The sequence below is a fragment of the Xiphias gladius genome, unplaced genomic scaffold (genome assembly GCF_016859285.1).
Source record: "Xiphias gladius isolate SHS-SW01 ecotype Sanya breed wild unplaced genomic scaffold, ASM1685928v1 HiC_scaffold_77, whole genome shotgun sequence".
Classification (NCBI taxonomy): domain Eukaryota; kingdom Metazoa; phylum Chordata; class Actinopteri; order Istiophoriformes; family Xiphiidae; genus Xiphias; species Xiphias gladius.
Genome location: NW_024402486.1, coordinates 1 through 22,351, shown reverse-complemented (window position 1 = coordinate 22,351; position 22,351 = coordinate 1). Strand labels below are relative to the sequence as shown.

General features: G+C 45.3%; 1 protein-coding gene across 4 annotated transcripts; it reads left to right on the top strand.

Annotated features, from left to right (window-relative positions):
• Positions 1-530: 530 nt before the first annotated feature.
• LOC120787899 (galectin-5-like) lies at positions 531-10,199 on the top strand. 4 transcript variants are annotated; one of them, XM_040123388.1, is made up of 7 exons: positions 531-721; positions 2,536-2,557; positions 4,157-4,253; positions 5,069-5,289; positions 5,378-5,466; positions 9,203-9,371; positions 9,569-10,199. In XM_040123388.1, exons 1-7 carry the CDS (start codon positions 546-548, stop codon positions 9,725-9,727), a joined length of 933 nt encoding a protein of 310 aa, XP_039979322.1. In that variant the 5' UTR covers positions 531-545; the 3' UTR covers positions 9,728-10,199. The 4 variants fall into 4 exon arrangements, with proteins under 4 accessions (XP_039979322.1, XP_039979324.1, XP_039979325.1 ...); XM_040123390.1 differs by lacking the exon at positions 531-721 and adding an exon at positions 769-837; XM_040123391.1 differs by lacking the exon at positions 531-721 and adding an exon at positions 1,121-1,541.
• Positions 10,200-22,351: the final 12,152 nt, after the last annotated feature.

Below are 22,351 nucleotides of genomic sequence, written 5' to 3'. Positions count from 1 at the left end.
TTTTCCCCCAGGAACCAGAAAGCGTAAAAAGTGGGGGGGTCCCCCCTGGGTGGTGCCTGTCGGGCCGCCCTACCGTCCTGGTGGAGGTCGTCGGGACTGAATGCAGCTGATATGACACAAGAACATTGTTTATCACAGAATATCGTGAAGTATCTGTCTGGAGGAATCGACAGGTGATCGTTGGGTCAGTGCGACAATTTCCACGTCGCTATGGAAAGCGCGAGAACCAGTTTAATCAGATCTGGTTGTTCGCTTCTGGATGAATGGAGAAGAGAGAACGGAGCGTGTCTTCTTCTTTGCTTTATTTATTGCTTTTGTGTCAGTTCACAGAAAGACTTACAGATTGATACTGACTTTAAACCCGTTGCTGCTGACAAACAGGGATCCGATCGGTTGAAATCCTCTTTGTTGCTCTCTTCCGAAGCCTGGACCCTGATCTGGCCCTGGGTGCCCATGGCAACACACAACAACAACCCAATCACCGATCCATCAATAATCCAGTTTGAACCCAAGAGACCGCGAGAGAGAGAAAGGAACGGCCCCGCATGTTCCACACCCACCGCACACACCCCCGTACAGTCTCTGAGCGTGAGTGTGTGTTGTGGGTGTGGGTCTGGGTGTGGGTGGTCTGGACGTGTAAACAGGGCAAGGCTCCGGGATTTAAAAGCGACTCGTATTCACACAGACTCAGTTCGTGTCTGCAGCTCTCAGGTGAACGCAGGTACGTCCAGCTCGCTTCCTCCTTCCGCGTTTCGGTCTTGGCCTCCGCGGCTTCCCGATGAAGTCGATCTGAAACCTGAAGCATGAAACTCCTGATCCGGACGGGGTTTCCACTGGGTGAGAGCCCAGGTGGAGCCGGAGCCTCGGTCCCGGGGCGCAGAGGAACACTGTGTGTGTTTCCCGCGGGAGGCGACACACTCGAACCGGGGGGGGGCAGCGACCTACACACGTCCCCGGACGCTGCGCCGAAGATCCGTTCCCAGACTATTTCTGCTGCTTTATACGTTGTCGCCACACGTCAGAGGCAAATACTGCCTCCGACAGCTGTTTGCAGATGTTTTAAAACATGCAATCGGCTGATTAGACAGGAAGTGACACGCGAATCGGGTCCCAGTGAAACCCGGACTAGATGTGGCTTGAGCGGAAGAAGCCGAGGCCGCGGGACCGAGGGCGAGTTGATGCGTAAAGGCTGTTTTTGCAGCTCAGACTCGGCACCGGCCGCGTCTGGTCCACCGACACCTGTAGACCACCTCGCTACATGACGTCACCGCGGTGGCGCTTTTCCTCGCGTAGCCGCGTGTGACACACGTGCGTTCGTTTTCCAGAGCGTGAACCCGTCTCAAGACCGGTCTCTAGTCCGGTCCAGTCCGGCCGTGGCGCCAAACACACGCACCAGGATCTGAAGCAGTTCAGATTAGCTCCACCTCGGCGCATCGCCGCGTTCAGACGCATCAGAAACAACCAACCAGTCACATCACGTCCAGCGGTGTTCACCGCTACCTGAGAGCGAGCGCAAATCCAACCAAGTAAAAGTCGTTGGGGTAAAACCAGGAGGCGCTGAGACGTGGCTCTTGTGGACTCGAGGGTCCACAAGACCCGCTCCAGTAAGAGGAGGGAAACGGATGAAACCCACTTCATTTCGTTTCCTGGCGAACAGACGTCAGACATGAGGCTGCCGCTCTGGCTCAGGCCACGAACGCACCCTCCACACGGGACACAAGTCGGGAGAAGGTTCCGCGAAGGCCGGTAGAAAGACCTCAAAAGACTCTCCACTCAGCCTCTAAAGAGCATCTCTGGGTCGAGTTTGGGACCCGCAGTCGTTACCGCACGCGCAACGTTTTTCTGACACCGTGTCTGCGGTGGTGGAGAGTAACTGAGTACATTTACTCGGGTACCGTACAGTTTCGAGGTACTTGCACTTGAGCGTTTTCATCTTCTGCCACTCAGCACGCGTCAGAGTGAACGTACAGGTGGGGTCACCCGTTACCACGCCCGGCAGCGTGCGACCTGTTAAACGCGACGCATCGTTCGGTTCAGAAAATCTGCTCCTTATCGAGTCGCCGAGCCCGTGTCCTTTGACCGGACGGACCGTGTCACTTGTTTTAGGAAAACGGGGTTCTCCGAACATGACGGTGAAAGGCCCCTGATAGAAGCTTTGAGAGCAGGAGTCTCGGCAGTGTTCTGTTGGTACTTTTGCCTCTGGAAAGGGTCTGAGTTCTTCTGTCTCCGCCGAATGTTTGGACCTGCAAGTAGAGGAAGGCCAGATCTTAGTTTACCGGGTCCTGTGAAACAGAATCTAGGTTTTCTTTCATCGGACCTCACGACCCTGGTGTTTTCCGTGACTGAGAGTCCGCTGCCGAACTGGACGGAAAAATGCGGACACTCGGTGGTGGTCATGAGAGTTTCTCCGGTTTGCTGTCCTGTCGTTGGTCTTCGCGTCGGGACCGGCCCCGCCACACCCTCACGCCTTGTTTTCTTCTTCTTCCTCTGCTGCTGCTGCTGACGCCTTAAACCTTTTCTTTCTGTCTGTTTCAGATCACAAAGGAGCAGGATGGACGTAAGTCTGTGTTTCATCTTTCGCCTCCTGCGCTGAAAACGCTCATACAAACTGAAATATCCTGCCTGAGGGTTTGAATGTTAACGGCTTTTGTGGCTTTCATTTCCTCACATTTCTCACTGATTTGTGTATTTTGATCCATATCTAAAGTTCCGTGGATCCATTTACTAAACCAGTTATTGTGTATTTACAAGCCTAATTTTCGAAGTTAACAAAAAGGGAAGACTCCTTTTATTTAAAGAGAAAACCAGGATCATACAGATTCACACAGCATTCACCAGAGGAAAAGGAGAAGGTCTGAGGATTGGATTGAATCGTATCAGTCATCGCTGGTTGCGGAGACTGAGCATTTGCTCTTGTTTCCCTCCTAGTTTGAGACAGTGAGCGATATTGACGTCACTGAGTTTGTGTCCATCCACCTGCTGATATTCACATTTGAAAATTTCCCTCGAGAAATCTCAAAAACGTGAGGTGGAAAGAAACAGTAGCCAAGTCTCAGGTGTGGCTGGCGTTCAGAACACCAGCTATCACGTGCCCTCCGTCCTCCATCTTGCGGTCCTGTGACATGTGACGGGTATGGCGGGGCCCGACCAGGGGCCCAACAACAAATTTTTGTTCCGAGGCCCCTCAGGAGGTGAATCTGGTCCTGGTGTGGAGGATGTTGTTATCGGTATGAAAACACTGTGCATGTGAATGCAGTGTGTTTCTGTAAGATCACAGAAAGTCTGACTCAGACACACAATACTGAGACTGTAGTGCTGGTCTGTGTGTGTGTGTGTGTGTGTGTGTGTAGGGTGGGGCTGGTGCTGGTGGTGGTGGTAGTGGGAAAGGGGGGGGGGGGGGGGCTGTTGGGGGGTGTCAACAGGGCGGCGTTCATCTCTAAACTTCATACTGAACATTCCTGACGAGGCCGTCATCAACCTCTGAACACTGAACACACCCTCAGTCTGCACACACACCCTGAGACACGCTGAAACAAGCTGTTCAAGCTCAGGGAAGCCTCGGACACTCGGGGACGGATTCACTGCAGCTTTTGCGTCTGATTTTCAGTCGTCTGACTCATTTTGCAGAGTATTTATCAGTCAGAAAACATCCTGTCAGCATGAGGACCTCCCCAACGGAGTCCTATGTACTGACGGAGGCCCTACACACCCCCAGATGGGCTGTGATTGGCTGTAGACCCTCAGGTTCACCGGCCACCGCAGACCTTTTACTAAATCTGATTCTTAGACAGAAAAATGGAACAGACATTATTTCTTTTTGGTGAAGACAGCGAACCTGAGTTTGTAAAATCCCCACAGGACGTACTGCATCATTCTGTCCTCACGAAATGCAGTTACTTCAGTGATGTGGTGAAACTTCACCTGTGTCCGCTCCACCTCCGCCTGCTGCACAGAACCGCACAAAACCCACTGCTGGGTCAGCGGAGGAAGGGTTTAGAGTCACAGCCGAGCACGTTATGTAAAAACCTCTCCCACTTTGTACCTGAGCTTCCCCCGTTCGCTTCGAACACAGCAGCATCCAGTGGACATTAGAGGAACTGCACTCAGTGAAGTTCCAGTGTTTTTCCACGTTTTTTCTCTCTTCCTGTGTCTGCAGCTCTCAGACGCTCTCGGCGATTGGCCCTCTGATGGAAACAAACAAGCAGGAGGTGGCGGTCCCTGGCCCGGACAACCCAACAATCCCACCTGGCCAGGTACGCCCACCGGCATCCTCATCATCACAGCCCCCGTGCATGGAAGTTTTATGGGTTGAGACCGTCTTTAAAATGATCCTGATGCTGCAAGTTTTTAGAGTAGAGTAGGAAAATGGGATAATCCCGATGAAAACTGACGAGCTAAGAGCTCTTCATAGGTCCAAAGTGTTCGACTCAATCCAAAATGAATCACATGAACCTGAGGTGTGTAAATTAATGTTCAAACAAAAAAAGAGACCCACAGTTCACTGTCTCCATCTGCCTGAAGAGCACCACATTCACCTGTGATGATGATGACAATGAAGCACCAGGTGACCAGATCTCCAAACATTACAACTTTATTCACTAAATATTACACCATCCTCAAAATATCCCGACTTTTGCCTTTTAATATTCTCAAAATCGCAGATTTGTTTTTCTGAAAGTGGTGGTGATTCTCCGTCGTGAAAACCGACTAAAAATAGTCCGTATGTAAAAAGGGACTCGGTGCGTATTATCCCCACATCCACTGGTGCAGTTATTTACTCTGTAAATCCAGGGTTTTCTTATCGTGTTGAACCTCCGTGTCCTCACCTGTGCACAGAGCAACAACTAACCTACCGCCGACTGGTGCAGGTGAGGAGATAAACGCAAACGCTCTGCAAATGTCAAATCCACACGCGGGGGCTTTAATACAACTGAGTAAACTCAGTTACTCAGTTTGACAAAAACAGTGAAATCCAGAATAAAGCAGGACCAATGACGAGAGGACGTATTTGTGCAGAAATGAGCCTAAACTCAGACTTTTTTTCAAAACAAATGAAACCCAACATCAGGTCAGACCCCTGCCAACCCCACCTGGCCTGGAGGTCCGTCTGGAGGTGGAGGCATGTGGCCTGGAGGAAACCCCCACCAGCCCACCTGGCCTTCCCCCTCCCCACAACCTTCAGCACCTGGAGGATGGCCCAGTCCTTCACCTGGACCTGGACCTGGAGCTGGAGCTGGACCTAGGCCTGGACCTGGACCCATCTTCCCCACCCCTCCTCAACAGAGTCTGGTGAGACAGAGAGACACACACAGTTACAGACAAGGTTACAGACACAGTTACAGACAGATGTAGTAAACAGGTGTCTTCTGGTTGACAGGCGGTGCCGTACAAACAGGATCTGCCCAGTGGAGTTTATGAAAACCTGCTGATCACCATCGCTGGAACCATCAAACCCAACGCTGACAAGTCAGTATCAATACTTTAACTTCAATGATGGATGGATGGATGGATGGATAGTTGGATGGTTGGACGGATGGACGGATGGTTGGACGGTTGGACGGATGGTTGGACGGATGGACGGATGATTGGATGGATGGTTGGACGGATGGATGGATGGTTGGATGGATGGATGGTTGGACGGATGGCAGGATAGATGGATGGACGGATGGTTGGATGGATGGCCTCAGAGACCCTGGTTTGAGGCCAGCCGTGTCCAGCTGACCACTAGTGTTCAGATTCTCCTACTGCCTACGTCAGTTCCTTCCTTGTAAACAGCCTGGTTACGATTGGACTGGATCTTCTACCCAAATGCAGACTAGGCATATGGTTTCACCTGCACTCCAACCACATGCGTCAGTGATCCTTTCAATTTTTTTCAAGCGTTTGCGTGGCCCGTTGTCACCACGTCCTGCATTGATGACGTATTTTCCTTTTACATCCTTGTTTGGGCCGTATCAGGACACATTAGCGTTTACAATCCAAAAGACGTGTGGTCAAATGGATCCCAGACCACTTGACCACGTGATCTGATCGCAATGTGTCTTGGTGGTCGCTTACGCTTGTGTTTAGCGCTCCCACTCGTGATGCGATCACTCAAGATGGATGTTAATCCCAGGTGTAAACGGGGTCAAAAAGGCACATGAGACTATAAATGACCCCAAACCTGATATAGATCAGAGGTTTTAAAAACTGTGAAAATGGCACCTCCACCGAGGGGGAGCGGGAGATTTCAAGACGAGTCAAAGATACTGTGTGAGATGAATTTCAGTCAAATCCAAATAAACTTCCATGAATCCACTTAGAAACCAGAGAAAAAGAGGCTTCATTCAGAATCTTCCTGTTTTTAAGTTTCCTTCAGTATCGCAGTGACCCAGTGACAGTTGTCTGTATGTCCACGGCTACACTGAGAACAGGAGCTGATCACAGCTGGTTCAGCAGCTTTTAACGGGACAGTTTGACTGAATGGAAACAGATAGGGGCTAAACAGCACAAGACTCACTAACTCACTAATTCCATGCTATAGTATTTATTGATCACCAGACACAGACATGACTTGTTTTAATAATAGTCTCATGAGCTAATAAATAAGGAAACAAAACATGCCATATTCTCGGGGACCACAATATTAACCCTTTTAAAAGTGGAACTCATTCTCAAACAACAGATTTTCTAAACCATTTATATGCAATAGATCTTGATCCCACTATTAGCAAACCTACCAGGGTAACAGACACATCTGCTACACTAATTGATCATATATTATTTGATCCTCTTAACTGTGAATTTTATTCACAGATATATCAGATCATTTCCCAATCTTTCATTTTGTCATATTAGACAGACAAGACATAAGGTAAAAAAAAAAAAACAATAGCTCTGTAGTCACTTATAGAGACTTCAATCCAAGCGATGAATCAAAATTTAAAAACAAATGTTGGAGAAGGTTTCCTTTGAAAAGGTATAATGGGAGAGCAATGCAAACTCAGCTTATCAAGCATTTATGGAGCTATTTAATTCAACTTATATTAATACTAGATAAAAATACAATCATCCTTGGTTTTCTGCAGGGTTGAAAAAAGTCCTCCATAACTAAAAACAAACTCTACAAAAAATATATTTCATCGCCAACTCCATTAAATTTATCTTCTTATAAATCTTACAAAAGCAAATACAGTCCCCTCCTTAGTGGCCAAGAAAAGCTTCTTCAGTGATCAGTTTACAGAATCTGACAGTAATACCAAGGCCACGTGGAAAATGATTAATCAGCTACTTCAGGGAAAAAAGGCCTCCTCCACTTACACTGATCCTGCTGAAATAGTTTGTAGGTTCAATGGTTTCTTTAACAAGTGTTGCTGCGTCTCTTCCAAAAAGATAGTTGATATACAAGTTAATCCATTGGATTAAATGAAAGGGTTCTTTTCCGTCTTTTTGTATTTTTCATCTGTCTGACTTTAAGGGAGTGAATGATATTACATTGGAATAAAAAACAAAAAATCAGCTCCAGGTCATGACGGAATTTGCACCTCCCTATTCAAAGAACTCACGACTCCTATTATTGAGCCTTTAACATCCATTTCTGCATTATCACTGGAAATTGACATCATACCTTCTGACCTGAAAATGGCTAATGTTATTCCACTATTTAAAACAGGTGATCCAGGATCCTTTACAAATCGTCCAATTTTAATTTTGCCACGTTTTTCAAAGTTTCTGGAAAAACTGGTGTATAAAAGAATCCTGGGACATTTGAACGCTTACAGTTGTCTCTACAATCTGCAGTGTGGATTCCATAAAAATCATTCAACTTATATGGCACTTCTAGAACTTACCAGCATAAAGTGTCTCAGTCAGGTGTTGGGCCACCATGAGGATCCAGAACAGCTTCAGTGCTCCTCATCATTGATCCTCCAAGTCTCTGGAACTCTACTGGAGGGATGAACTCCATTCTTCCTAAAGATGTTCCCTCATCTGGTGTTTTGATGGTGGTGGCGGAGAGCGCTGTCTAACACGTGGGTCCAGAACTTCCCACGGGTGTTCAACTGGGTTGAGATCCGGTGACTGTGACGGTCCCAGCACGTGATTCACATCATCCTCATGCTCATCCAACCAATCAGTGACCCCTCCTGCCCTGTGGACGGGGGAGTTGTCATCCTGTTTCTCCTCCCATTGTTCAGGTTCCTATATTAATTTGTCACACGTCTGCATACAGCTTTAGAGTTCTAGTCCTAGTGAAGGCATCTGACACTGTGTATCGTGCTATTTTGCTCTCAGAGATGTATAAATATGGCTCTCACGCTAATTTTTATAAGTGGCTCAGTAATTGTGTTCTTAATAGAAATTAATATGTTTTTATTAACAATCATGGGTCAAGGAGAATATAATGCAATATGGTGCAGCTCAAGGATCCATATTAGGACCCTGATTATTTCTTACGTTTATAAATGATCTTTCTGTAGTATCTAACATCACTCTTGCAGATGAGCCCAAGCTTTAGTCTCAAATAGAGATTTAACAGTTCTCATTACAGAACTAAATCATGATCTTCTCAACTACTCATTATGGTTTCAAACAACACATTTCTCTTGTGTCACGTCCAGCCGCCAGTTCCTCCTTGTTTCAACGAACGCCAGTGACTCATCTTTTGTACATTTAATTTTTCTCGGCTCAGCCGGAATCATCGTGGACACATTGTACTTCATCCAAAAGTTGCAGATACGCGCTGCAACTTTTGGACGGAAATTTGAAGATAAAAATATTTGTGTCGTCCCTTTCTGTCATACATCTGAAATGATGTACTATTATTATTATTATCATTATCATTATTATTATTATTATTATTGTTATTGTTATTATTATTATTGTTGTTGTTATCAGTTATGTTTTAATGTTGCTCAACCCCGTAATGACGTTGACGTACGGAGATATGTTGGTAGACACGTGTTACACGGATTCAGTGATCGCTGTGCTCAGTAATAAAAACTGAACCTTGAGGATGATTGGTACTGAATGAGATTCTGAGGACTGAACACGTGGTGTATTTAATACGTACAGTGCCCATGCTCTGTATGTAGCGACGGCCTTCGGTCAGGTTGTCTCCGCACGAAGACTTTTGTCCATGGAAGCTGTTGCGACACTGAACCGAAGACACTGTATCACACTCAGGTGGGTTAAGAAATCAGCCACGGTCTCTGTTGCTTTTCAGGATCACAGTGGATCTGTCCACGAAGAACGACCTGGCCTTCCACTTCAACCCCCGCTTCAACGAGAGCGGCAGGAAGGTGATCGTCAGGAACAGCTGCATCGGCAAGAGGTGGGGCAAAGAGGAGAGAGACCTGCAGCACTTCCCCTTCGTCCCGGGACAGCCCTTCGAGGTCAAATATGGATTTTGTATCAATAACAATATTCTGATTTTATCTTTATTGCTAAGGCCCTTGTTCAGTTTGTGTTTGTGTTCTAACAGTGATGTTCAGATGTCGGAGGGTCCCTGAGCTCACCACAGCACAGAATTAAAGGGTCAGTCCGTGAACATGTGTCAGGTTAATAACAGTTTGTGGTTTTGTTGCTGCAGATAAAGATCCTGTGCACCAACCGGGAGTTTAAGGTGGCCGTCAACAACTCTCACCTGCTGGTGTACAAACACCGGATCACCGACCTGAGATCCATCAAGACGCTCAACATCCTCTACGACCTCAACCTGTCCAAGGTCAAAACAGAGTCCCTGCCCTGAGAGAGACCACCGGGTCCGCCGCAGATCCACTGGAGAGCCACCACAGATCTAAGGGGTGGGGGTGTCATCTGCAGATATACAGGAGATCACCAGTCAATCCATAAGAATCACAGAACAACTGGAAATCCATCACGGATCCACTGAAGATCATCAGCGGATCTACAGTAGATTTACAGAGCATCATTGGTGGAGCCACAATAGAGGATCTTCCATAGATCCTGTAGATTTAGAGGTGACCACCATAGATCCAGAGAAAATGATCAGTAAGTGATTGTAGATCACGATCAGTAGATCCTCAGTTAATCCAAAATAGACCTGAAGATGATTCCTGGTCAGGTTTAGAATAAAATCTCCATCTATGCATTAAACATCCACAGAAGGTTCTCAGTGGATCCTCAGTGTCTCTGTCCCTGGGAGAGAGTTTTCCTCTGTGTGTACTCAGGTGACTCATAAATAAAGGGTTCATCTTTAACCTGCTGCAGTTTGTGTACGTTTGTATCTGTACAGCAGGACAAGGCCAAACCTTGTCCCTGACCTCTGACCTCTGACCCCTGACCCCTGAATTCTGCTGGCACCACAAGGGCTGTAAAAGGGCAGTTTTTGCTGCTGGATCCTTTTATCATATAGTAAATAGTATTTAGTTAAATCGTGCGTTATATTATTGTAATGGTAAAATTATATTTTTTATATAACGAATCCTTTACTTTAAAAGAATAATAATTATATGAATATATAGTAAATATTATATCCCTAAATATTCAATAATTACTCATATTATAGCCTTTATTTATCTTTATTTTTTCAGGGAAAATGCAGATTAATCAGCATCACTGTAAAGGTACCAGAGTGAGCCGACAGGTAAACTGTTGGCCAGGTGTCCAATGAATGCAGCGTTTATGGTGAACAGTATTTTCTGGTCATATTTTTTACGTGTGTTTAAGGCGAAACTGCTTCACAGACAGCAGGGGGCGACACCGAGACACCTCCCGCTACCGGTCTGAGGAGTCCTCCTCAGGTTTGTCCTTTATCAGAGGTAGGAGAGGAAAGGAGGAGGCGAAGGAAAGAAAAAAGGAGCTAACGGAGGAGAAAGGAGACTGTAAAGGAGGACAAGAGGAGGCAACGGAGGAAAGAAGGAGGCGAAGGAGGAAAGGGGGAGTTAGGACATAGGACAGATAGGCAGAGGATAGGGAAAGTAGGAGGTAACAAAGGAAGGAAGGGGAGAGAGAAGACAAGGAGGAGATGGAAAAGGAGAGGAGGACGTAGAGAAGGAGAGGAAGGGGTAGAAAAGGAAACAGAGGTAGTAAGGAGGTAAGCAGGAGGTAGGAAAGGAAGTTAGGAGGTGCAAAGCAGAAAAGGAATAGGCCTCTCCAAGGGAAGGAGAGGACAGTCCTGGCTGTGACCTTTGACCCCTGGTTGTAGGAGGGCTCCGGTTCTCCTGGTTCTGATGTTGTTGTTGTCGTTGTTGAAACTGAAGATGGCTCACAGATACATTATTAAACCTGAAGAGGTCTCACTCTGTCCTGAGAGACTTTTTTTTCCCATGTCTCAACCCTGAACAGATGCATGGGGCAAAATGCAAAACGTATCATTCAGGTTTAAATAAAAGTAAATAACGATGAAAAATTAACATAAAACTGACCGTTAATAATCCATCTGCTTGTATATACTGCAAAACAAATGAATACAAAATAACAAACTTTACTAATCAAAGCGGAGACATTAGAACGTGTTGGGTGGAGACAAGACAAAAGACGTAACGTGATTAAATAAATAATGAAAAGACAAGAAATAAAACTGAGAAAAATAAGACATTTGATATATAACGAAAATTAAAAAAACGTTATGCAAAACACGGAGTCTGTTAACCGAAAAATAAAGCGACATTCGATTCCACGCATTTTCAGACATGTAGTTATAGCAGGTGGAGACACATCGACGAGACGAGGGCCGCAACGATTAGTCGATTACTCAATCTGCAGAAAATCAGCTATCAACTAGTTTGATAACTGATTCGTCACGTTGAGTTATTGTTAAAGTAGGAATGCCACAATTCTCTGGTTCCAGCCTCTCAGAGGTGAATTTTTTCTGGTTTCCTGAGAAAACCGAATCCCTCTGGGTCCTGGACCGTTGGTCGCACAACGTCGCCTCGGACTCCGGTGCATATTCCACCATTTCCCTCCATTTTTTAGATAAGCAACTAATCAGTTAACTGAGAAAATAGTCGACAGATTAATCGCTAATGAAAGTAACTGTTCGCCGCCGTCCTAGATATGATACAAGGTCAAATACCATATACAATAAAACAACAAATAAATAAGAAAAATGGGACAAGAGGACATTAAATAAAAGGGAAATTTTAAAAAGTTATGCAAACAAACACTATCTCTGTCTGTCTGGCTAGTCTTTTGTTCAAAGAAGAGAATGATGGTTTGCATCTATTGAATTTTGACCGTTGGATTAATTTTCCAACGAGAGGAAAAATAAAATTAGTTAAGAAAAAGAGTCCGTCCTCTTCCTAAGAGCCAGCGTAACCGAGGAGAGCGCGCCTTGAATATAGACGATCTTTGGCAGGCTTCCCTACGTCATGACGCAGGCAGCTGCAGCTGTGCGTCAGTGTGCTCGGTCAGTAGTCGTTAGTTCGGTCACAGGAACCGACAGGTTCGGAAACGACGCAGCTCCGGTCGAACTGCGATTTAACGTTTCAAGACAACATTGTATCAGCAGCCAACCGAGGGAACCGACAGCTGCAGTGTTTAACGTTAACGGGGCAAAGCGGGAACAGAGGGACTCAGAGGTTTTCTGCGCTGCCAGCAGCGGACGGACGGAGAGATTCCCCCCTCAGGTTAGTCTGACCCTCGGCCTCTGTCCGCCCGTCTGTCCGTTAGCTTCCGAGCATGAACCGACAGAGACGCAGTAAGTTTGTTCAAAATGACTTTTAGTTTGTTGAAATGTCGTCGCGCTGCTTCCTCCCTCTCAGCTGCTGTGCCCGTTAGCCACTGAGGCTAGTCAGTTAGCCAGGTGTATCATGGCGTCAAACGGCCGCGGCTGTAGCATGCTAGTTAGCGCTGAGGCTAACAAAGTTTGTGGACTTGTGTCGGAAGTCAGCTCCGGTCACAGACTGGGTGTCGCGGTGGTAACGGGGTTCTTGGCACTTCGTTTATCCTCTCCTTTGGTACCTGTAACCGCTTCTAGCGTCATGTGTAGCCGGTGCGGACATAAATGCTAACAGACATTAGCTGCAGACAGTGGAGGTGGTGCAGAGGCCCCAGGGTCTGGCTGTGATCCGGACTGAAGTTCACAGTAGCTGTTTGAGGCTTCAGACCCCAGAGCTGAGCTGGTAGCTCCGGACTGCGGACCCGATTCTGTTAAATCTACCTGCTGCCGTGGGTTAGTTCAGCTGGTTAACACCGGTCACTGCTGCACGACAGGTTAGTTACCTGACACACCTGCTGTCTCTTCTGTATTATGGTAAAAACAGAACCCGAACCGACGCACCGGTGCTCTCATCCAGCTGTTTGGTAGATTTTTGAAAGTAAAGGGAGTGAATCCAGCCCTGCAGCAGGCAGAGAGTAAATGTTAAAGCTCCCTTACTTTTCATTTCATAGACAAATCAAATACAGAAAAAAGGAAAAGGTCACTGTGGCCTGTGCAAAGGTTTGGGCACCAAAATAATTGATAATCATTAATGTAAGACCTGAAAACGATCAGTCAATTGACAGAAGATTAACCAGCAACTATTTTGACGATTGAATCATCATTTATTTTGGCATTTTTTTAAGCGAAAAGATCAAATATTTGCATTTCTGGCTCCTCGGATGTGAGGGTTTGATGCTTTTCTGTGTCACACACGATAGTAATCTGATTATCTCTGGGTTTTGAACTGTTGTTTGGATAAAACAAGACATTTGAAGACGCTGCCTTGAAAAACTGAGATGCACGTTGCACAGACTAAATGACTAATTGAGAAAATACCTGTGGCATTAAGGACATTAATCACTGATGGAAGTAACTGTTTCAGTACTGTGTTAATGTGTGTGTGTGTGTGTGTGTGTGCGTGTGTCCCACCGACAGCTGGAAGAGAGCTAACTGTGCTAACGTGTACAATTAAAAGAGTGTGTGACAGTGACAGGAACCAGAATTCCCAATAGGACCTTTTACACTATCACTTTTACACTTGTAAACTACTGAGGTAAATATTCCATGTCGTGGACCGCGTGTGAAAAGGGAGAATAGCTCTTTTCATGGCCCGTCTCTGTGTACTGAATGACAGAGTCGTTTTTACTGCCTCCCCGGCAGCAACGAGAGAAAGATCTACCTGTCACGTCACATCATATCGGACAGAGAAAAGCAGCAAATCCTCACGTCAGACACGCTGGACCCTGTGGATGAGTTGGCATCTTTTCTTGAAAAATGATTTGAGACTTCCCAAGTGGATTATTCCAGCCTGCAGGTTAATTCTCATCTGACTAACCGACCAGCTTAGTGACTCGGTCTTTCTGGGTCTACATTAAAAGAATGAATTACAACACCGTCGTGACTGCAGTGCCGTGTGTTATATTCGTGTAACCGACCGACCACTGGTGTTGTCGTTTTCCGTATTTTCTGACGAGGCAGACACAAACAGTGCGTAGTGATCTGACGCCCCGTTTGATTGATTTCAGGTGATCAGCAGCTGTACCCGTAAATACGCTCTGCAGCTGCACTTTGAACTTTGTCCTGTGATGAGCCAACCAGCTTTCAGCCTGTGCACACTGTTTAGCACCGCACACACTGTTTGACACACAGTTTACTGTACGCAGCCCTGAGCTGCCGAGGACCATGGGGTTGAATATCTTGCTGTGCAACATAACCTTTTTAGGGATTCGCAGTAATGAAGTTAAGTTTAAAACACAGAACTGCTGAATATTCTTCATTAAGCTTTGTTTTCTACGAGTCTCTCTCATAGTTGTTAGATTATGTGGTAGGGCTGGGTCCGTTACGTGATGAGTAACTGACATTGACATTATGTCTAATTTTAGTCGTATTGATGTGTTTGATAAATTCATTGCTTCATATAGGCCTCCACCAGCCACCTCGGTACGACAGAGAATCTAACTCTACAGGCCTCAACACACAGCCAGTGTGGGTTCATTTCATAAGTACAGTCAGCATTTTAAATAATGTAATTAGCCCCGTGGGTCCAGTCCAACCCAGACAGACTAAGCACCTCAAATAGCAGAGAAATGCAGATGAGAGAGAGAGCCGGTACAGAAAAAGCAGTGGGCAAATGTTCAGACAGCAGTAATGCAGAACAGATTGAGGCTAAATGCCAATAAGTGCTGGACACAGTGGAGGAGCACAGCTTCTGTATGAGTCCGGTTAGCTGTGAATGAAAGCGTAAAGGATCCGTACGAACTAGTGTTTGTCAGAAAGTAAATGCCACAGCTCTGCCACAGCCAGAGCCCAGCAGAGTTCAGAGATTTGGTGATCAGCAGCTGGGTTAGGTGAAGCAGAGGGGGACCCTGAAGTATTAGTCATTTAACACACAGCAGCGTTTATTAACTCTGTATTTATTATATCCACATCTATCTATAATATTAATTATTCTGATAGTAGCAACAGATGTCGAATATGACGAAGAAAAGCGGCAAATCCCCAGAAATGAGAAGCTGGAGCCAGAGAATGATTAGGATTCATCAGTTATCTAGAGCTGCAACTAATGATTTTCATCATCAACTAATCTGCAGATTTTTTTTTTTTTTTTTTCAATGAATTAATCTATTAAGCATTTGGTCCATGAAACGTTAGAAAATGTCCATCATAACCTGACAGAGCCAAAGGTGACATCTTGAGATGTCAAAAATATTTAGTTTACACTGACACGTGACAAAGACAAGTGGGAAACCCTCTCATTCGAGAGGCCGGAATAAGAGACGTTTTTTCCCAATATATTTGCTTAAAAACAGACCGAAACGATTAATCAAAATATTTGCCTATTATTTTTCAGTCGATCAACACTAATCGTTTCAGCTCTACACTTACCTAAATAATGGCTGATTATTTTTCTGTTAGTCGCCTCATTTTAAAACGTTGCCGTGAGAACGTAACTTCCGTAGACTCCTAAACGCAGACTCTCTGCAGGTTGATTCTCGCAGAGTAAGTGAAACTAGAGTCTGTCTGGAAGAAAGGAAGTCGGGCTAAACAACGATGGAGGACTTACACAGTACACGGCATAGCTCACGTAGTTAATGGGCCGAAAGCAGAGCTGGCCTTTAATAGAAGTGCTGCGTGTATGCGAAGATGATGATGATGATGATGTGATGTTGTATAGTGGTTTTCTCTGCCAGATGTTCAAGTCTACCGGTGTTGCAGTTTGACTCGCATCAGTGATTTTATGTAATAGGCTTCAACAGTCACAGTCAATGTGACAGACCCCTCTGCCTGCTCAGAGCGCTGTGCTGATACTTTTTTTAGGGGCACAATTAAACTTTTCAAAGAAATAACATAATACAACCCTTTTTTTGAAATATTCCACATACTGTATGCACTGGGATACTTTCAAGCTTTTCCTAACATTGATCCATCACTGTTGATCACCATGTTACAGCGCTTAATTGAATGGAAATGATCTTCCACACTGGAGCCGAAACCATTAGTTGATTAATCGATTGGGAGCTGCGTCTGGACTGTTATCACCAATTCAAAAGGCTCAAATAAAAAACCTTTCGAAACCACTATTTCCTTACGTTTTTGAAAATTGTCGCATGTATGAAGTACAACGTGTTAATGTTGAAAATCATTTAAAGCCTCTTATTTTCTGGCATTTGTGCAATAGGACATTGTATCGGCGCTAATCTCCCAATTCGATTCAGTTTCAGTTACAAGGCCAGAATGGATTCAGTTACATCAGATAAATACCAATGCAACATAAACCGTCTCAGATTTATCCTGGGAACATACATTTCATTTTAATGAAATCCCGTGTGAAGTGTTGTGGCGATAAACAGAACAGAAGCACTTAGACACTGATTTCACTTCTGTCTATATTCTCTGCATTTAAAGAGTCATTTCCTGATTTTATTCTTGAAGTAGCTCGTTTGAAAGTCGTCTCACTTTAGTTTCAAATCATCTGGAAAAAGCTGGCGGATGTTTCAGGATTAAAAGGGGATGCACCAATCCGACGTTTTCGGTCCGGATACGGATACTGATGCCTGGGCTTTGGGTATCGACCGGTGCGGAGTACAGACCCGAGACCAGTGTTTGTTTAGTAAGCTGTGTGCCTCACTGTGTCTAAGGCAGCGTCGGGCTTGACTTAGACATTGCTTTCCTAACATTGTAAAACTAAATGTAACAAATAAATACATTGGTTATGTATTATTAAAATAGTAAAGAATCGTGCCGCAGCAACTCGGTAAAAAATCTTCAGATTTGACAGGAATTACGATTCAAGTGTGAACCTTTTAATTCAGCAACTAATCGATCAGGAATTAAAGTTCCAGTACAAAACAATACAACTGGGTCTAATGAGAACAACATGTAAACATGAAATCACAATTAAATCACAAACTACTGCAGACAGACCCGATGAATTAAATCACAGTTCGCACTGGTAGTTTAAACAGGTAACGCGGTGGAAGCAAAAGGCTCAAAATAAGCAGGAGTCAGAATCCAGCCGACCCTGAGTTTGTGACGCCCTCCATGCCGGGCCTGCCGGCGCGCCGCCGACGCACGGCGTGGCACGTAGACGGAAACGTAGAGTGACATAGAATTGAATTGGATAGGTCGCCCCTTGTCACCGATACCTGATCAAGCTATCTGCGTCCGTTTCGGGCTGGTGCGTCCCTATTCTGGACACCCAGAGCAACTGAAACTTTAATGGTTTAACTATTGGTTCATACATGCACCATGATTAAATACATGTTTGAAACGGTTCAGTTGAACCTCTGGCTCTTTGAGTTTAGCTGTTGTCAGTCCGTGATTGGACCTCTCACTCTTCTGACCGTGAATAATATTTTTTACAAAACTTCTTTTTAGTAAAATGAATTTAATCAAACTAGAAGTTTATGGGACAAGAAAAAAATAGAACTTTGAGTCGCTTCCATCCGCTCCGTTTCAGACACAGTTGGGTCAGGACTCAGTACAGAGTGTTAATATGCAAACCATAATAAAAACTAACCAACCAAATAATCATCACTGCAGTGATCTTCGTTCCAACCCTCACATGTGGTCAGGAGAATGAGTTTCTTTGGGTTTTTAAACAAGTTAATAAGCTAGATCATCCAGGGGCTGTGGGAAATTTCAATGGACGTTTTTCACTGTTTTCTGACATTTTATGGACGGAACGATTATTTGGCAGATTGATCGATATTGACGATAATCGTCGATGCAGCTCTAGAACAGTCCGGCTGGCTCTGACAAAAAATAACACGAACATGGCTTCACAGTCCGATGTCAAAGGGCCGTGGAGGGATTAAAACTGCATGAAACATTAATAGTTGGAATATTAGCCAGGAACGTAAGCACAGAGTACTCAGCTCAGTTAGCAAGAGATCAGCGACACACCCAGGCAGACACCGATCCTTAGCCGTCTCAGGTCGGTCCTTTGTCGGTATGAATGCAAACACGAGGATTGAATGGAATTTCATCAGAGTGGAACTGACTTCATGGAGCAGAGGATTATGGATTCTGTTTTAAGGTTTTTTTTTTTTGTTTTGTTTTTTGTGATTCTGGTGATTTGCAGATGAAAAGGCCTCGAGCTGTTTGCGCTAAATTTTTGTTTATAAATTTCAGTGATTCTAACCTTTATTTTAACGCTATTTCAGGGACTATATTTCCAACATATGAAATATTCTACAGGATCCCCTGGACAAGTGTCTTGGCAAAAGCAGTTAAAAAGTGAAATCCTCTACACACTTTAGTGTTACAGCGAGGTGTAACCACAGTGGTGGAGGCTTGTTTACTTCCACCTACAACCTGGATTTGTCTTGAAGCTGTAGATGAATCTGGCGGCTGATTGATGTGTTGTGGTCATCTTCATTTTCATGCATGTCAGCACCTAGATTTTTGTCTGCATAGACGAGACGACTCCTCCATGTTCTCAAGTGCTGCCACAAGTACTGCGGTGGCAGAAGTTAAGAGACTAAGATGAATGTAGCTTCGGCCCGAGCTCCACAATCTGGATGAGAAAGTTGCTGTCACCTTCTGATTTCAACCATCAAACTCCGTCGTTTCTGTCTCTGTCATCAGAAGAAACAAATCATTTCACAGAAAACCTGAAACACATGATGCCGCAACAGTGGAAACATCCGAGAAGCTGACAGAGGTCAGCGGGTAGAGGCTCATCATCGGCCCCCTGTAGGCCGCCCGCTGCGTCATTAGCGGGACCCGGTCGCTCAGAATGTAAACGAAAGGATTTAATGGAGATTTGTGGGTTTACTAGTAAGATGCCAAAACAAAAAAGGCAGCTTGTTCACCTCTGCTTTGACCCGGATTTGTCTCAATGATAAAAAATAATGATTATATTGAGCCCAAGCTAAATCCAGCTGCTGGGTGAACTATCAGCCTTCAGATCCAGTTCAAACGGAGACTCTGTATTGATCTGACTACTGGTAACATTTATACTGTGGCCTCCTTTCTCCCGGTGATCAGAACAGAGAGTGATACGTTACAAGACTTGCAAATAGTTAGAAATCAATGTAAAATAACTGCAGGTTTCCAAATGCCAAGAAGTTTCTGGAAGAACCCAATTTTTCTGTGTGTCCGTGTGTGTGTGTGTGTGTGTGTGTATCCAGGTTAAACTGAGAAAACCAGTTTGGTGGGTCTGTGAAGCTCTGTGTTTTCTCTCTTAGAAACGTGACGTGCAGCTACACACACACACACACACACACACACACACACACACACACACACACACACACACACACAGCATGTTGGTGTTTTCCCAGCATGCCTTGTGGTTGAGTAGAGGGTGTGGTTGTCTGGCTGAACAGGCTGAAACAAGCTTCAGACTGTTTTATTTCAATAAAGCACAGAGGAACTGAGGCTGCTGCTGTTGTTTCACTCTAACCAATCACGAGCCTGTAAACACTGTCACATGAATCAAACAGCTGGTTGCGTCCTCCAGTATGTCTCTAACATACTGTTGTTGTTGTTGTGGGAGACAGATTATAAAATGAAATCTGAGCAGCCGAGGTGGAGAGCTCCTGACTTTTTAGTCCAGAAACACTGGATCCTACATTTCCCATAATGCACCTGGACAGTGTCTTTGATGAGAGCCTCCCTTCCCCTTGGTTAAACCCCGCCCAGGTGGTATACCAGGGTTGAGGAAACTAACACACTGGTGCTGATGTTACGGCGAGAATAAAAACCTGGTCGTTTAAAATCGTTCCTACTCTTCCATCAGTCGATTGGTGGCGGTAATAAAAGCAAATCGGCCATTAATCGGACCTGGGCCATGTTCTGCTATTTCACTCAGCGCAGGAACAAAACTAATTTCTACTGTTCTGTGAAAAAAGACAAAACTTCATATTAACTATCGAACCTAAACTGAGGAGATCCTGCTGAGCTGTAGGGTTGTTGTGTCTCTGCTCATTAACCCCGTCCTCACTCAGTTTGCTCCTCACTGGGGGGCTGTGCTGCAGCTACACAAGTAAAAACAACCCGGTGAAAGTATTATTAATTCTAGGTAGTGATTCAGTAAATATCAACCCAGTAAATGTCCGGTTGTTCTGCAGGATGCTCTGAGCGTAACCTGAAGGTGAACTGGTTGTTTCTGCAGGCCACGGAATCTGACGGGGCACAGAATCCGGTTTAACAGCGGCGGAAGGCTGAGGCAGGGCATTCGTCCTCCTCAAGTTATCAGAAATAACACAAGTTCGTTCCTTAACATGTCGGACGGTAGATAAATATTTAAACAGGGACTCGTGGTTCCCCTTTCAAAGTCCCAGTTGTTTTGTTGACACTGGAGAGTTTAAGTCGGTTGGTCATGTTTGTTGATAACAACAGCGTCTCCTGAGTTATCAGACGTTTGTGTACGTCATCCATCGGACTAATGTGCTGATTCTGATGGATGGACAAAGTGAAAACTGTGAAACCCTTTTACTAAGGACAGTAAACTGTTGTTCAGTCAGTTTGAACCTTCAGACTGAACAAACTGCTTCATGTTTCTTCTCCTCACTGGTAACCAGTAGCAACACACCCACACCAGTACAGACCTGTGTGCTTTTATCACTGAGCTGCTGGTCTGACCTAAGTGTGTGTGTGTGTGTGTGTGTGTGTGTGTGTGTGTGTGTGTGTGTGTGTGTGTGTGTGTGTGTGTGTGTGTGTGTGTGTGTGTGTGTGTGTGTGTGTGTGTGTGTGTGTGTGTGTGTGTGTTTATCTGAAAAATCACACACCAACACAGGCAAAGCGGGTATTCCAGATCTATTGATTACCCACTGCCTTATATAGACACAAGGAGAGAATTCTAGCAGCTGATTGGCTCATTGACGGACACACACACACACCCAGTGTAAGCAGAGCTGAGTCTGACAGCAGCTGCTCGGTGTCACTTTATAGGACCGGGAGCTGCTGTTGTGGTCACAGAAACGGGAACAGTCCAGCAGGCTCCAGCTACCGGCCTGTTTTCGCTACACATCATATCCACTACAGCAGTTTAAGATTTATCTCTTTCCATCAGACAGAAGTTAGTGTCACTTCATTTCTGTGAAAATCGACCTGCAGAGAGAAAATCCATCAGTGTGTAACAAGGTTTGTGGTAGTCAGAGTTGTGTTCTCATCGTGTAATAGCTCAGCTGAAAGAAGGAACCTTCGAGTTGGACTTTAGAACGACGACGGCGGATCTGGACCTGTCCAGTCGTCATCCACAAGTGAAGGCGGTCGGCTCTGTTCAGTCAATTTCTCACCGCTGTCTCTGCGTCAGCTCGTGACGATTGTGGTGATGATTGATTAGAGTCGGACGTCTCAGGGAGGAGGGAGAGGTTCAGAAACAGCTGTAGGGAAGTTGTCCAGAGAACTCAGTAAAACTACCTGTCGGAACATGTCCCAGGGTACAGCAGCGGTGTCTCTGTGCTGGTTTATGATTCTTGAGTTTTTATAATAAGCGTCACAGTGAGGGCTGGATATCTGCACTGATTCTTGACGATTCAGTTACGTCAGATAAATAAACCAGTGTTGCACAAAGTGCTTTTCAGAATTTATCCTGGGAAGTGAGCAACACTTTTGTTTCTTTGAATAAAAACTGTGTAAAGTCACATTATCGGCTAAAGCGTACACACGTTTCCTGGTGATAAAACTGGACCGAGGATTTATTTCCCATAGAAAAAGCAAAATGAATAAAACATGACTCAGTTCGGCGTTTCAAACGATTGTAGAATAGAATTGCAGTCCCGTACCTCTACACGTGGACGGTCAGCAGCAGATACTTCAGCTGAGTACGGACGTCCACTGTAGCGATCAGCGTGAGCACAGGCAGGACAGAGAGTGAAAGTCCGCTCCCCGGTTCGCCTGCTCGGTTTGTGTTGACGGGACGTCGGCCTGAGATCCGCAGACAGCTGTTAGCTGGTGTCCCGGCTAATTTTAGAATCAGGCTGAATTTCTGTCAGATCGGTTGTTTGACGTTCGGTTTCAGGTCACGACACCCGATTC